Source organism: Heterodontus francisci, chromosome 16 (assembly GCF_036365525.1).
Source record: "Heterodontus francisci isolate sHetFra1 chromosome 16, sHetFra1.hap1, whole genome shotgun sequence".
In the NCBI taxonomy this organism is placed as follows: domain Eukaryota; kingdom Metazoa; phylum Chordata; class Chondrichthyes; order Heterodontiformes; family Heterodontidae; genus Heterodontus; species Heterodontus francisci.
Genome location: NC_090386.1, coordinates 67,988,060 through 68,001,137, shown reverse-complemented (window position 1 = coordinate 68,001,137; position 13,078 = coordinate 67,988,060). Strand labels below are relative to the sequence as shown.

The following is a 13,078-nucleotide window of genomic DNA, read 5'->3' as shown; positions in this document are numbered from 1 at the left end:
TTGCCGGGCAGATGCCAGTGTTGTAGCTGTACTGGAACAGCTTGGCTAGGGGCGTAGCAAGTTCTGGAGCACAGGTCTTCAGTACTATTGCCGGAATATTGTCAACACCCATAGCTTTTGCAGTATCCAGTGCCTTCAGTTGTTTCTTGATATCACACGGGATGAGTCGAATTAGCTGAAGTCTGGCATCTGTGATGCTGGGGACTTTGGGAGGAGGCCGAGATGGATCATTAACTTGGCACTTCTGGCTGAAGACTGTTGCAAATGCTTCAGCCTTATCTTTCACACTAATGTGCTGGGCTCCCCCATCATTGAGGATGGGAATATTTGTGGAGCCACCTCCTCCAGTTAGTTGTTTCATTGTCCACCAACATTCACGGCTCAATGTGGCAGGACTGCAGAGCTTAGATCTGATCTGTTGGTCATGGGATCGCTTAGCTCTGTCTATTGCATGCTGCTTACGCAGTTTGGCATGCAGGTAGTCCTCTGTTGTAGCTTCACCAGGTTGACACCTCATTTTTAGGTATGCCTGGTGCTGCTCCTGGCATGCCCTCCTGCACTCTTCATTGAACCAAGGTTGGTCTGCTGGCTTGGTGGTAATGGTAGAGTGGGGGATATGCCGGGCCATGAGGTTACAAATTGTGGTTGAGTGCAATTGCTGATGGCCCACGGATGCCCAGTTTTGCATTTCTAGATCTGTTCGAAATCTATCCCATTTAACACGGTGATTGTGTCACACAACACGATGGACAGTATCCTCAATGTGAAGGCGGGACTTGGTCTCCCCAAGGACTGTGCGGTGGTCACTCCTACCAATACTGTCATGGACAGATGCATCTGCAGCAGGCAGATTGGTGAGGACAAGGTTAAGTATGTTTTTTCCCTCTTGTTGGTTCCCTCACCACCTGCCGCAGACCCAGCCTCGCAGCTATGTCCTTTAAGACTCACCCAGCCCGGTCAGTAGTGGTGCTACTGAGCCACTCTTGGTGATGGACATTGAAGTCCCCCACCCAGAGTGCATTCTGTGCCCTTGCCACCCTCAGTGCTTCCTCCAAGTGGTGTTCAACATGGAGGAGTACTGAGTCATCAGCTGAAGAAGGGCGGTAGGTGGTAATCAGCAGGAGGTTTCCTTGCCCATGTTTGACCTGATACCGTGAGACGTCATGGGGTCCGGAGTCGATGTTGAGGACTCCCAGGGCAACTCCCTCCCTATTGTATACCATTGTCCCACCACCTCTGGTGGGTCTGTCCTGCCGGTGGGACAGGACATACCCAGGGATGGTGATCGTGGTGTCTGGGACATTGTCTGTAAGGTATGATTCCGTGAGTTTGACTACGTCAGGCTGTTTCTTGACTAGTCTGTGGGACAGCTCTCCCAACTTTGGCACAAGTCCCCAGATGTTAGTAAGGAGGACTTTGCAGGGTCGACAGGGCTGGGTTTGCCATTGTCGTTTCCGGTGCCTAGGTCGATGTCGGGTGGTCCGTCTGGTTTCATTCCTTTTTATTGACTTCGTAGTGGTTAGATACAACTGAGTGGCTTGCTAGGCCATTTCAGAGGGCGTGTAAGAGTCAGCCACATTGCTGTGGGTCTGGAGTCACATGTGGGCCACACCTGGTAAGGACAGCAGATTTCCTTCCCTAAAGGACATTAGTAAACCAGATGGGTTTTTACAACAATCGACAATGGTTTCATGGCCGTCATTAGACAAGCTTTTAATTCCAGATTTTTTTTTAAATTGAATTTAAATTCCATCTTCTGCTATGGTGGGATTCGAACCCATGTCCCCAGAGCAATGCCCTGGGTCTCTGGGTTTTTCGTCCAGTGACAATACCGCTTCCTCCAGTTCAGCTGATATTGATGTCACACTCCAGAAATTTGAGTTACGCCAATTTTCTTTTTCGCTTTTTTTTGAATGAATGCTTTCTGAGACCTGCTTTACATTAAGCATAGAGCTGTCTGCTTAATTGCAGCTGAAATTTATCTCCTCTCTTTCCCCCCCCCCCCCACCCTTTAACTCCCCATCACCCCCCCCCCCACCCCCGGGCCACATCTTCAGAAGCGCAGGGCAACTGGAATGGTTTTCCCAATGGCGATAGATCTGTTCAGTGTAATGTTGGAAGAGGAGCAGTAGAGGAACAAAACACAGCAGCCCAATACCTTTCCATTTTTGGCAGCATAGGCAAATGAGCTCTGCAAGAAATTTGGGCATAAGTTCATAGAATCCTAGTATGGTTGCAGCACAGAAGGAGGCCATTGGCCCATTGTGTTCATGCCAGTTCTCTGCAAGAGCAACTCACCTAGTCCCAATCCCCTGTCTTTTCCCCGTAGCCCTGCAAATTTATCTTATCGGCAAGATTAGTGCAGAAGCTGATAAAATTTTCAGCATAATTTTTCCATAAGTGTGATGCCGGAAATTCTGGTTCCATTTTATTCACTTCATGTGATTACGGTCATCGTTACAGTTTCAGGCAGGTGAAGATTTTTGGTCTATTTTGCCACCAGTTCACATTTGGTACATTTCCTATAACCCTAAATCCCATCTGTTGATCAGAATGTTGAATTGAATATTCTATATGAGATGTTAACCTAATTCCTCTTTGAGATCCATTACGATTGCTTGTACTTAATTTGCACCCCTGTTTTTAAATTCTGCACACAACAGAAAAGCTTAGTTGGATCGAATCTGTCTAAATCTTTCATAATTTTAAACACTTGAATCTCAACTCCGTCTTCTCTTTTTTAGAGAACAGACCCACGGTAGTCAATCTTTCCTCATATGTTATTCACTTAAGTTATGGGATATGGCGTGTAGCCCTTCTCTGTACATCTTCCAATAACTGAATATACTTTCTGAAATAGAATAAAACTGCACGCAGTACTCCAGATGTAGTTCACCAGAGCCAAAATCAGTTTTAAATTGATTTCTCTGGATTTATATATCATACTCCTTGTTATGATTCTTCAACCTGGTTCATATCATGCTGGGGACTAACATTCAAAGCAACCTGCAACAATGTATTAAGGTCATTAGGGTTTCGTGCAGTGAAGGGGGCAATGGGAGAATGATCATAACGGAAAGCCTGGGGCTCTATTGTGTTACCCCACATCTACATTATCATACTAGGGGACTTATGAATGGAGAGATAGATAATTCATGTCCAGAACTGCTAGGATTTACTCTATTTCTGCTGAAGGTTAGATGATCCAGAGGTGAGCAGGTATGAAATGAGAAGAATAATAGTGGAAAAATAAGAGTTTATAAAATCCCTTGTGGATAAGAGAATTGTTTGGTGATAAATGCAGTGTTCATGTTAGAATACCGTGAGAAAAATTCTGCAGAATAAAGCAGTAATACTTCTGGCTAGGGGTAAATGTGCAGGGAACAGAAATTTCTCCAGATGTAGCGAGATCTTTACTGAGCAGAAATTTCTCCAGATGTAGTGAAACCTTTTCTGAAAAATGGTCTGGCACGTTCTCTCTGAGTGTACACAGTATGTGACCCTGGAGTGTTTATTGCTTTTAGATTTGGAAGAAAAATTTAAGGCCCAGCATGGTATTGATGTTCATTTATGCTGTTTCCATGATCTGTAGAATAGTCCAGCCAGTTTCCACAGTGAGGACATCTTTCTGATATTATTTATGGCAAAGTTGAGTATCAGGATATTGAACAAACAGGCTGGCTGGAAAAGACTCAAGTGGGATTTTTTGGTTATATTGCTCCCCATAAACAGGTACAATTGGAGCATAGCAGCATGTAAAATCGACAAATCAGTTACATTTGACTATATTTACACTTGGTGAAAGGAAGCTCCAGCCAGATGAGGTAGAAGCAATATTAAAATTAATATTCATGCTATTTCCAGCATTTACACCAGATCTGTGTTTGATCACTTCTGTGTCCTTGTACAATGAGCGTGCAAGATTATTGGGCAGCTATTTAATGGAGGGGAAATTTTAACAGGCCAAAGAAAGGCAAAGTAATGGGCTTTGAATAATAAGTGCTTCCCCTCTATCCTCCTTATCCTTGCCCATTTAGTTAACCCAAAATTTTTGTGCCACGGGATGTGACCGTTGCCATATTTTAGTTAAGCCTTAAAAATATGGTAGGTGGATTTTTCTACTGGAATCATAGAATTTTGGGGAGAATAAACAGAACAACAGGTGAATGCCAGGCTGATGACGTTGAACCACAAAAGGACTGGCCACCCATTGCCCTCTCACCACTAAAGCAAACAGCCATTAACTTTTATGCCTGAAGCTTATTGCAGACATTCCACACTGCTGGTTTTTGGAGATAGTATTCCAGTGATTTTTTATTTTTTTTTTAAAAGGCAACCCATCTTGCACCCATTCATACAGCATAATGTGCACTTTGCCACCACATAATAGGGGTTAGGTGCACGGCTGCTTCATCACTTGCCCCAGATTCCATATTACACCTTCACATTGGATTTCCCTTAAAATTTTGCCTGGTACTATTTCAGATGAATGCATGGAAACTTTTTTTTTTAAACACTAGAATCCCACGGCATAATATCAAGGTCTTTGATTCTGATCTAACTATAGCAATATATAGTAATTTTCTAATTTGATCAAATGCAACTAAATAGGTGAAATCTTTCTCTAACAGCCTTCCACACTCTCAGTAATGTGTAACTATGATTTGGTCTGCTTTTTATTTCTCTAGATGGTCCTAGATTCTCTCGGATTCCCAGCAATCAGGTGGTGGTGGAAGGAACTGCTGTGGATTTTTACTGCCTTGCAGAAGGAACCCCTGCCCCAGTAATTGCCTGGACTAAAGCAGGTCTCCGATATGTTTATTTTCAAGTACAATAGATACTGACTCCAAAATTTAACTTACTCTACTTTTGCATAGAAAATCTAAGACCAAGTTCTTCAGCGAAGGGATATAAATAATTGAAATGCATAACAAAAGCTGATATTTAATAGGGCTAATAATTTGTAACAATAACACTATAGAGATAACAGACTACTTCATATAGATTGGATAGTAAAACTTTGCCAGAAAGACCTGCCATTTATAATGGGTCCCATTTATTACAAAAAAGTGATTCTCAAAATTTTGTAATGTGGGGAACTCCCCTGCATGTGAAAGAAAGATTTGCATTTATAAAACACCTTTCTTGAACTCAGGATGTTCTAAAGCGCTTTACGGTCGATGAAGTACTTTTGAAGTGTACTTGCTGTTTTAATGTAGGAATGAGTAAGTAATGACACACTCCAGGAAGTATCTATTTTAACTTCTGAAAGATGGCATCAATTACCAAATGGCAAGTAGTGCTAAAAGGAGGAACTGGATGGCGCAGTGAATTCAACACTGGTCTTTTACCTCTAGGGTGAAAGTCTCCTCTGATTGTTGTCTTCCGATGATGCTACTCAGTGACGGTTTGGACCCAATTGGGCAGATACTGGATGACCTCTACCAGCAGGTCATTTGATTATGAAGGCTTCCTGAAGCTGATGCCCATCTGCCCCCATGCAGTACCTTCCACTGCAACAACAGTCGTGGTGCCAAGGGACATGCTATCAATGAGTATGATGGCAACATAGTCTGTGGGAGGAAAGACGTGACCCTGGAATATGCGGCAGATGTTCAAGCCTTGCATCACAGGAAGCAGCTGCCTTACAGTGAAATCACACCTGTTCCCTTTGTCGCTTTGGAGAAACATTGGGAACTGTCCACAGTATAACTCCCTGTTCCCAACTAACGTGGAACTCAGGTTATTTATATGACACCCGCAGGGGGAGGTGCAGGTACATGAGGGCACAGAATTCTACCCCCTCCCCATATGTAATATGTAAGGCAGTTAACAGTTCAGATCTGTGTAACTTGTGTCTCATAAGGCCACAAGTTCTAATTGTCATGACCTGCTGAGCCATTGAGCATCTAACTGCTCGTGGGCAAATCCTGTACTCAGATAGAGATGAAAAAAGCAACAGCAGATGACTGACTTTCTTGTTTTTAAAAGCTTGATACAGAAATATATAAATTGACAAAATGTCACACCTGAAGTATGACAGGCACATCTCAGTTTTTTTTTGTATGTATTGTTTCTACTAGCTGATCACTTGTGGTGCAGCACATGGAGTCGAGAACAAGTGTAGCCTTCCGAGGTTAATGAACTTGGATGCCCTGCAGAAGAGGGCATCTGCCTCCTATCAAATGCAGGCCCCCATAGCCCCATGACTGCTGGTACAGCGCCGTCCAGTTTTGGCTGGAAGGAATCAGAGCTGTGGCAATTGAGAGTGCTTGTTATCTTCATTCGCACTGACAAGGCCCTGCAGGGGGGTAGACCACTGCTTCAGATCTTCATAGATCATCTCACCAGGATGGCCAATTGCTTCCTTGGTGAATAATTAGGTTAGAGTGCATAGACATAACTTAGCTGCTATTTTAAAGTCATGTCTTTATTTTTATCCCATGTTGTCGCACATGGAGAGACAAAGCCATTAGTGGGAGGCAATGTTCCTTCTAATTTCCTTTCACTATGCACAGCCCATTTGTTGCACTCCAAGGCACCTTTAAGATTGCCATGTGGCCACATAGCTTAAAGGGGACTGCTTCTTGTGCGTAGCCTGTTTGTCCCCTGCGCGGTAAATTTTGGATTGTTACATAGCTGCACAACCTAGAGGGAACATTGTTGGGGGGTGTAATTGGAGTGTGACAAGTTTATGTAGTCAGTTTCCATTATGAATGTGGACATAGATGTTTATAACAGAAAATGTTGACAGGAGGTGCACTTCAGATATATGATTTGTAATAGATAGAAAATAAATTAGCCTATTTAAATATTTTCTTGAAGCTAAGAATTTGGAGAAAACTAGACTACATGCAGTTCAGATATATTTTTGACAATCACACTGATTGTACTGAATGGAGGAGATCTTAGCTCCCTCCTCAGTGGCATAGTAAATATTGAATTTCTCTACAGCACAGCATTACATGGAAAAATACATGTTGAACATTTCATTTTACAAGTAAATGCTTTAAATTTAGCTATCTTTTAAGTAGAGATGTATTTCCCTTTCTGAGTCATCACTGCCGTTTAAAAGCTTTATTCCTTGCCCACTCCCTTTTTCCCATTAATTTGTTTCCATTCCTGCCTTTTGTTAGTTGCTTGCTGGGGTATGGTTTCAGGAGTCAGAGGCTGGGAATTCTCTGACAAGGAACTCATCACCTGACTCCCCAAAGCCTGTCCACCATCTACAAGGCACAAGTCAGGAGTGATGGAATACTCTCCACTTAACTGGATGAGTGCAACTCCAACAACACTCAAGAAACTTGACACCATTCAGGAGAAAGCAGCCTATTTGATCGGCAGCCCATCCACTACCTTAAACATTCACTCTCTCCACCACCGGCCCACAGTGGCAGCAGTGTGTACCATTTACAAGATGCAGTGCAGCAGCTTGCCAAGGCTCCTTTGACAGCACCTTCCAAACCTGTGACCTCTACCACCTAGAAGGACAAGGAAAGCAGATGCACTTCATCCTGACTTAGATCTGTATTGCAGTTCTTCCACTGTTGCTGAGTCAAAAAGCTGGAACCCACTTCCTAACAGCACTATGGGAGCACCTACACCAGATGGACTGCAGTGGTTCAAGAAAGTGGCTTATTGGCAATTAGAGATGGGCAACAAATGTTGGCATTGCCAGCAACACTCATGTACCATGAAAGAATAAAAAAGACTGCTGTTCACTATCCAGTGCCCTGCCCTTATGGCCATTCTTCAGGCATGAACCTATACAGCTGGTTGTCAGAATATGTGACCTTAGAGGACATCACAGCCCAGCTCCCTCCTGTCTAAACATTTCTGGCAGATATTGCTGGCAGCGCTCAGGAGTGAAAACTCCTTATTCTAAGTGCAATGGGAATAATTGTAATGTCGGTAATGCAACCCAACTTGAGCTCAGCTAACTCAACACAGACCAAACATTGAACCTGGTAGCATCCTGGTATGATGGCTGAGCTATAGTCACTGTCTTAACCAGTTCAGCCATTGACAAAGTCCAACTGGTTTTACCTCTTGGCTTTCAGTGCACTTACATTCAATTAAAAGTAAAGCCACCTACAGTTTAACTGAAAGCATTATAATCCCTCTCTCTCTTTTTCCCACCTCTCCGGTTACCCATTTCATTCAGGTGGTCAGTTGCCCAATGACCGAAGACACACTGTTTTGTCTACTGGAACACTGCGTATAGTGAGAGTGGCTGCCCATGATCAAGGCCAGTACGAATGCCATGCCATCAGTGTTGTGGGAGCAAGACATGTACCAGTACAACTGACTGTTGAGTCACTAGGTGAGATCTGAGACTTTTAACATGAGTCCTTTGTGCTATAGTGTAAAGAGGTCATTCATCACTAACGCAATCTAGAATGATCTTTATGACCTCTAGCACCAGTTCAATTGCTATATGAGAGTGTTATTAATTACAGATACAGCCATAAAATTCTATAGATCCTCATTGTGTGTATTTGATTAAAACAGTTGTACAATTCCCATCAAAAAGCAGAATTTTTGACATTCTTAAATGTAAGTGGATTTATAGTATTTTGTGCTGTTTCCATACAAATTAGGTTGTACAGAAACCATTGTCTACTTTTGAAATATTGATATCAAATTGTGTGGAGCAATGTAGAAGAGAGAGAATTGAACTTGATGCAAATTTAGTTCTGATTTGTGCTTTCTCTCTCGGTAGTAACACCTGTGTTTATTCACACACCACACGACACCTCAGCGGAAACTGGTCAGGATGTGGAAATTCAATGCTCTGCCCAGGGAGAACCTCACCCCATCATTACATGGACCAAGGTAAGGATTATGTCTTATTCTGAATATTACTGGAGTGAAATTCCTGTTTTCCTTAATTTGAGCAAAGAGGTAATGCACTACCATTTTATTCTTATGTTTTACTTCTTCCCTAGAATCAGAAAACAGAGACATTTCATTCCTAACAATGTACTTTCTGTCTGCTTGATGATGGGCAAGTTCACATCCACAGTTCCCCCCCAGGGATTTTCTAATCTCAGTCATGCCAAAATAGGAATATAGAGTATATAGGGGAGATGCCTCCCTCACAGAGAGAAAAGGTTAAATAGAGCTGTTGCTGTGTACCTTCCAGCAAGCTGCTGTTGAAAAGTGCTTTCAAAGACCTGGGACCAAAATCAGTTGCCACACCCTATTTCTTGGAGATAGGCTTTACAATTTTGAAACCAACGGAAGGCAAGGAAATATCTTACAAAAATGTGTCAGCTGTGGCTCAGTTGGTAGCACTCTTGCCTCTGAGTCACAAGGTTGCGGGTTCACATCCCATTCCAGGACCTGAGCGCAAAACTCAAAGCTGACACTCCAGTGCAGTACTGAGGGAATGCTGCACTGTTGTAGGTGCAGTCTTTCGGATGAAATCTTAAACTGAGGTCCTATCTGCCTTCTCTTGAGGATGTAAAAGATGCTGTTTTGAAGAAGACCAAGGCAATTATGCCTTGGCAGTGTCCTGGCCAATATTTGTCCCTCAATCAACATCACAAAAAACAGATAATTTTTTTATTTGTTTCATGGGATGTGGGTGTTCCTGCCAAGGCCAGCATTTCTTGAACATCCCTAATTTCCCTTGAGAAGGTGGTTGTGAGCTGCCTTCTTGAACTGCTGGAGTCCATCTAGTGCGGGTACACTCGCAGTGCTGTTGGGGGGAGAGTTCCAGGATTTTGAGCCAGCGACACTGAAGAATCTAGTCATTATCACATTGCTGCTTGTGTAAGTTTGCTGTGCACAAAATTGGCTGCTGCGTTTCCTACATTACAACAGTGACTGGCTTCAAAAATACTTAATTGACTGCATAGTGCTTTGAGATGTCCAGCAGTCATGAAAAGTGCAATATAAATGCAAGTTTGTCTTTCTTTCTTAAAGCTGTCAATATCATAATGCCAGTTAAACTGCCGATCAGGGGAAAAACTGATACTAAATCTGATACTAAACATATTTCATTTTTGGTGAATATGATGAGCAAGGGATCTGATAGATTGGTTGTAACAAGTCCTTCATCCATGCTTTCTACTTGAATCTCCATTGAAGAATCAACTAGAATTTCCCAGTATATACCACTGGCGTTCAATAGGGTAACTCCACAGCCTTGTATTTCCATCAGCTTCTACTCCCACTGTCAATTAAATGTCAAATTTTCTGGGACCAAAATGTTATTGCTATAACACTACAAACTCACTGAGGCCTACGGAAGTATGGAACCCAGTAGTACCGTATCCATATCTACACTCTGCTACTAGAAATGTAACAGAGCAAGACATATGCCCGATTACTGTTGAAGGACATTGCCCTGGTCCCAGATTACAGGGATGGGTCATACTATTTACGCGGCCCATGGCTATAAAGGCTCAGCAGAGGTGCCCATTGCAAGTGCCTGGTGGAAAATTGAAACAGCAGCCTATTACTCTGATGGTAGGGGCGCGCTCCAGAAGCCCTTATTGTTCCAAAGAGGTCGTTATCCATTTTCCCCCCCGTGATTTGTCCTTGACCTGCAAGTGCCTGTAAATGGAGGCAATCGATCCCTTCAGGGAACGATTACTTTAGGGTTGTAACTTTGTCGGGCCTTCGGAAGACTTAGTATAGAACCTACATCTGTTCACGGCAGGCACACAAATCGCTGAGCTTAAAACTGTACTTCTGAATGGAATTCCTGGGCTAGCTTGGGAATACTATCAGACACTTTCCCGCCCAAACTGCTGCTGGGCCATGAAGAAGTAAAAGGGTCGACTAATTGTCAGCACCCTTTCAGAATTTCTGACAGAGGACAAATGAGGCAGAAACTTGGCAGATTCTACCCTATATTCCTGCTACAGCCACCCTCACCCCTCCACAATATGCTTGCAGCCCAAGTTGCACCCTCCCCATCCCGGAATTTCATCCTCTGTGTTCCTAAGAGTTGCAAATGTTTGATGCTAACTACATGACATTCAGAACACTGGAGCTGACTGGTGCAACCCAAATTCTCACCTTGAGCCATGGGGCAATGAAATATTTGCATAAAATATTGAAGGAAGCAAGCCATAAGTTGGATTTTGTAGTTCAGCGTAATAAAATAAAAAATGGATTTGATATCAGTTACTAAAATGAGAAGTGATTTAGAAAGAAGTGGTCACAGTGTATATTCCCAGAGAAAGCAAAGAGCAGAAGTTTGTAGAAGATGAAATAGATTAAATATTTATGTTCACAAAGCCAGTTTACTTTCAATTTACTCTTTGTAAACAGGATGGTGTACAGATTACAAACAGTGGAAAGTTCTTTGTCACTCCAGAGGGAGCTCTGATTATTCGAGATGTTGGAGAAGCAGATCAGGGCCGATATGAATGCATTGCCCGTAATGCGTTTGGTTTTATCTCCAGTAATATGCTGTTAACTGTCACTGGTATGTTACTGCATTTATATTTTAATCTGTTATGGACAGAGGTAGTGTTATTCAGCATTGTTGGTGGTACAGATTTCCTTACAGTTATATTGATTTAGTTTTTTTGGTGCAAAGGAAAATATATTTTAAAAAGAGGAGTGGAGAAGTCGAGGAGGATTAGGAGAGACAATGAACCACCTGGGATCTTTCTTACTTTGGCCCAATTTAGAACAGATACCACAGGTTAATCGAGAGACAAAACGGGGGCGGGGTGGTGGGGGGAGGTGCAGTTTGATGCTAATCTGAGAGAGTTGGAGGGATAAAATTCAGTGAACTGTATGGCCACTCAGCCTTGAATTTTTGTGTATAAAATTTGTGCAACAGACCATACACTGCACTGTCCAATGTTCACAAGTGCAGTTTTGAACATAATCTTAATGTTACTTAGTCCTGTCATCTCAGGCATCACTTTGGTACACGCGGTTTAATATAGCAAAAACAAGCATAGCTTTGCTGTTGTATCATTAGAAGTTCATTGGTCCATTGTGCAGCTGGTATAATAATATCCTGTTCAGGCTAAACATGGTTACATATGGGTCAAAGCTTCTTTTGGCATAAATTCTCAGACTGTTTCATGGGCTGCTGGAGATAGACTGAGAGCCGATGCAAGCCATAACTTCCATAACCAAAGCCTGAGAGATCACAAACAGGATAATTAGTATTTCACCATTCCCTTGACACACTATAAAACATGTAACTGAAACTCCTCATTGTATTAGTTTACACATCTTTCTTCCTTATGTAATAATTCCCAAGTAGGCAAACTCCTGACTTACTCTTCCCTTCGCAAAATAAGTAGCATATTACCAAAATTTCTTGGGTTAGAAATCACTGTTAATGATGTTCGCCTAATACACTTTTCTGACCTCCTGTTGTCGCTGTTTTAAAGAAGGCGTTAACCTTTTTAAATTAATGTGTTTAATACCTTTGTTAAAATAGTGGACAGAGGCATCTTATACAAAAGCATTAAGTATTTATCCAGAAAGACTGGCAATGGTAACATCTAGCCTGTTATAAATGCTCCCACTTGACTTAGTATCATAGTCAAATGCATTCTCTGGCCTGTGACCCAGACTGTAGATGTCACAAACAGGAGAGTGGAAGGAGGTCTTGATGCCCACCAGCAGCTGATACGTGAGGAAGAAAAGCAAATTCACCTGTTTTAAATCTTGAAAACCAGCACACAACACATTTTGGGGAGAAAAACTGGTTCTAGTTTAAATTAGTTTAAAATAATAGGAACATTTGAAAAGGTCACTGCAGAAGCAAATGATTCTCATCAGAGATTATTTTAATTCATTGTACTCACTGCATTTTGTAAATCTTGAATTTTAACTCTGTGAAGCAGAATTTTATCCCGCTGATGCAATTACAGAAACATGGGTGCTTTGGCAGCTTTGTTTTTATTTTGCAGCGACTCCCTTGAATACTGTTAACTCTCAGACTCCTAATTGCTCCACTAATTTTCATGAATGGGGGCCCCAGAACTGAAGCATTGTATGAGTTATTAGCAGGCTAGTGTGTGTAGCTATATAACATCTGTTGTGTAGCACTGCAGTGGATACTGATGTCTATCTTCCCTTTTTAAGGTTTTCT

At 42.3% G+C, this 13,078-nt stretch overlaps 1 protein-coding gene across 3 annotated transcripts in view; it reads left to right on the top strand.

Moving 5' to 3' along the window:
• Positions 1-13,078, top strand: part of LOC137378176 (peroxidasin homolog) — a 272,519-nt gene that overhangs the window by 203,398 nt on the left and 56,043 nt on the right. For all 3 annotated transcript variants that reach the window (XM_068048332.1, XM_068048334.1, XM_068048333.1), the window contains 4 exons: positions 4,689-4,805; positions 8,165-8,323; positions 8,723-8,835; positions 11,287-11,443. In XM_068048332.1, coding sequence (XP_067904433.1) covers positions 4,689-4,805; positions 8,165-8,323; positions 8,723-8,835; positions 11,287-11,443 — 546 coding nt within the window. The remainder of the gene's footprint in view (positions 1-4,688; positions 4,806-8,164; positions 8,324-8,722; positions 8,836-11,286; positions 11,444-13,078) is intronic.